The following is a 3,101-nucleotide window of genomic DNA, read 5'->3' as shown; positions in this document are numbered from 1 at the left end:
CGGCGGAGCGCTCCGCCCGCCCCTGCGCGCATGCTCGCAGCCCCCCGGGCATGCGCCGGCCGCCGCGGCCCGGGGCGGGAGCAGGCGTGCATGGACGGGGCGGGAGCCGGGCCCGGCCGGGGAGCCGAGCCTCCGGAGCCGCAGGGAGTGCGGCCCCACGCCGCTCGCTGCGCTCCCTGCACAGCCTCGCAGCCGGTCCCGCAGGCGCGTGGGCTCCCGGGCATGGCAGCGCCACCCCGACGTGCTGCTCCGCAGAACCGGTGACCGTGCCAGGTATTTAGTGATCTTTAAAGAGATGGATGACAAGCGCCTTCCAAAGCAAACTGATTAAGGGCTGTCACGCGGCTCGCAGTGTTAGTACTGGTTTGGCCACTATGGACATAGAAGCAGGCAGCGTTTGAAAAGAGGCAGCATCTTGGATTAGCTGTGAAGAAAAAGGCTTTAAGACAGTGGCCTATAATAGAGAGGAAGGAAAAATTTTAAGCCCATAAGCCAGTCTTCAGACTTACAGTGAAAAATTCAAGAGGGCAAACGTATACCCAAAATCTCAGTCCTTTTCCCTGTGCTAGTGGACTTAACTAACAAGCACTGCCTCTCCACAAGATTTATGCCTTAGTAACTGCAGCATTAGTTTATTTCCAGATCTTTCCTTACAATCCTATCAACTCTCATCATGTTACTGCCACCCTGCCCACAGGTAGCTGACCCAGCCTAGAGACAGCCAAAAAGGGAGCTCTCCCAATACCTTCCAGGGCATAATAAGTTCTTAGATGATATCAAAATGATTTTTTAAAATTGCTCAATGTAAGGTTTTCAGAAAAATAAATTATAACAGACATTTATCTTTATACATCTGAAAAAAAAGAGACTGAAGACTCCAGTGTTTTTGATAATGAGGCAAGCAAATAAAATCCACACCCTAGAAACACAAATAGTGGTGAATTCTGCAGCAGTAATTCATATTTGCTCTTTTTAATGGTTTAGAGGAAAAAAGTAGATCAATGACAAAAGACTTTCAATAGCATGCCAAAGTATACACAATTTGAATTAAACAACTCTTTGGGTATCTACAGCATTTGAGACTAAAAGGAGCCTGAAATAATAAAGGAGTATGAACAGATTCAGAGTATTTTTTTCTTTTTAGGGATAGGCAGGAAGAAAGGAAACAAAATTCAGCAACATGCCAGTGTTCTCACTGAATTGTGATCCGTCTATTTCCATAATTTTAGGAACTATAACAACAACTGGATCAGATAGTCAAAAAAAAGGGGGGGGGAAGTATGATATTACAAGAGATAAATAACTAGGCTAAAAATAAGTTTATTGTACATTTGTTCCCTCATCTCAGAAAGAGCAAGCAGCTTTAGGCACATAAAGCTCTTACTTTGACATGCCTAGGTCCTAGGGTGTAATTCAGCAGCCAGGGATTTTTCTGGCTAAGCCCGGTTTTCCCTTGGAAATGCTCTTGGCACTGAGAAATTGACAGATCTGGTTATTAGCTGTGCAGCAGAGATGCTCAACAGATGTTCTCACAGGCAAACAATCTCATCTGCTCACAGACAAACATGGGCTCAGCCTTAGTGCTCAACATCACACTGATGCCTCTTACAGAGAAGTGGCACGGGACAAAACTGCTTGCAGCTTTGCACCACTGTAGTCTTATTCACAACTACAGATGTCTTCCATGAGGTTTTATGAGGGGAAAAAAATCAAAATTTAGGAAAATCAGAGAAAATGTATATCGTGACAGCACTGTCCATTACAGTAACACTATGTATTTGACTGCACTGTGCTGAAGAGACACAACAGTAATTGTACTGCAGCCATCAAGTAACAAACTACTCCAGTTCAAACCCTGCTCCTTTCCTTACACCCGTGTGTTTTCTGCTCCCCTGATCACACCTAAGTCATGGCAGCCTATAATCAATCTGCCAAATAACCTCAGGGAGCCTGACAAGGAGGAAGAAATTCAGCTGCCAAGAGCAAACCATGCAGGTAAGCCAACAGGGCGCCCCTCAGCTGCTGCTTTACACGTTTGTTTCAGTTCAGTTTTTAAAAAGATCCCAAAGCACTCCCAGACTTAAATGCAGCCACCTATGCAAAAATACGACTGTCTTCCCAAAAACCCCAGCACTTCTTAACACTGGTGATTTATGAAGCCCCTTGATGTGTGCAAAGAGAGGAAACCACATCTCATACCCGTATGGTTTAGCAAACCACAAAATACGTAGGACAGAAAAAAAAACCCGCAGGAGTATGGGCTATGAAGAACATTGATATCAAAGACAATAACAAAGAGGACGGTAGTAGACTAAACAAGAGAAAGAAATGTAAACAAGCACAGATATCGCCCACCTGCGCTTCAACACACTTCAGCATTATCTAAAAAGCTGGAAACCATGTGCAGGATATACAAACTAAAAACCTGAGTAAAGCACATCGAGACTACACACAAACCCCCATCGTTTACTGCTGCTACAGTTGCCCGCACAGGCGGTTCATGATATCTGAAAAAGCATTTTGTTAGCGCAAAAGGACGAGGGAAAGGCTGGATAGCACGAGTGGGATCGGCCAGGAGCGCCGGCAGGGCGTGAGGCGAGGCAGGGATTGAGAGAGAGCAGCTGCTTTACCGGAACGTGGAGGCATCGAGGTGGTATTTGGGAAGGAGAAGGAGGGGCAGAGGAAACAGGTGCAAAAGAGCGAATATGGAGATGAACGGTGGGAGTGGCTGGCAAAGGTGGGGAGGAGAAGAAAGTCCTGGAGGCTGAGAGGTGAGGGATATGGCATGAGGGAGGAGCAGCGAAGGGGCGACGAGGGCGGAGAGGGGCGGCCGTGAGGGACAGCCGTGAGGGACGCGGGCAGCGGCGCCTTGGAGCGGGCTGGGGCGACAGCGCCCTCGGCCAATGAGGAGGATCCACGCTCCAGGAACAGGGAGGAGGCGAAGGGAGTTCCGGCCGCCCGTGGCCCCGCCCGGGACGGCCCGTGGCCCGCCGGCTCCCCGGCTCGGCGGTGCCGGGTGCCGGCCAGGAGGCGGGAGGCAGCGGGGCCGCGGTGCGGTACCGCGGGCGGTCACTGCCGCGGGGTTTAGTAAAGGCTGCCAT

General features: G+C 49.4%; 1 protein-coding gene across 1 annotated transcript; it reads right to left on the bottom strand.

The window, feature by feature from the left end:
* Window positions 1-337: 337 nt before the first annotated feature.
* Window positions 338-3,101, bottom strand: LOC121336304 (predicted GPI-anchored protein 58). The gene is made up of 2 exons (XM_041405323.1): window positions 2,631-3,101; window positions 338-454 (listed from the first exon to the last, which is right to left on the bottom strand). Exons 1-2 carry the CDS (start codon window positions 3,099-3,101, stop codon window positions 338-340), a joined length of 588 nt encoding a protein of 195 aa, XP_041261257.1.

The sequence above is a fragment of the Onychostruthus taczanowskii genome, unplaced genomic scaffold (genome assembly GCF_017590055.1).
Source record: "Onychostruthus taczanowskii isolate IOZ18803 unplaced genomic scaffold, ASM1759005v1 scaffold23, whole genome shotgun sequence".
NCBI lineage: Eukaryota > Metazoa > Chordata > Aves > Passeriformes > Passeridae > Onychostruthus > Onychostruthus taczanowskii.
Note: the sequence above shows the minus strand (reverse complement) of the source record. Positions and strands in the feature narration are given on the sequence as shown.

What these genes read in the sequence shown, in the direction of transcription:
- LOC121336304 (XM_041405323.1), bottom strand. Translation starts at nt 3,101, where the DNA reads ATGGCAGCCTTTACTAAACCCCGCGGCAGTGACCGCCCGCGGTACCGC. An exon ending in CTCGATGCCTCCACGTTCCG is followed by an intron (nt 455 to 2,630) that starts GTAAAGCAGCTG and finishes TCTCTATTATAG; the next exon opens with GCCACTGTCTTAAAGCCTTT.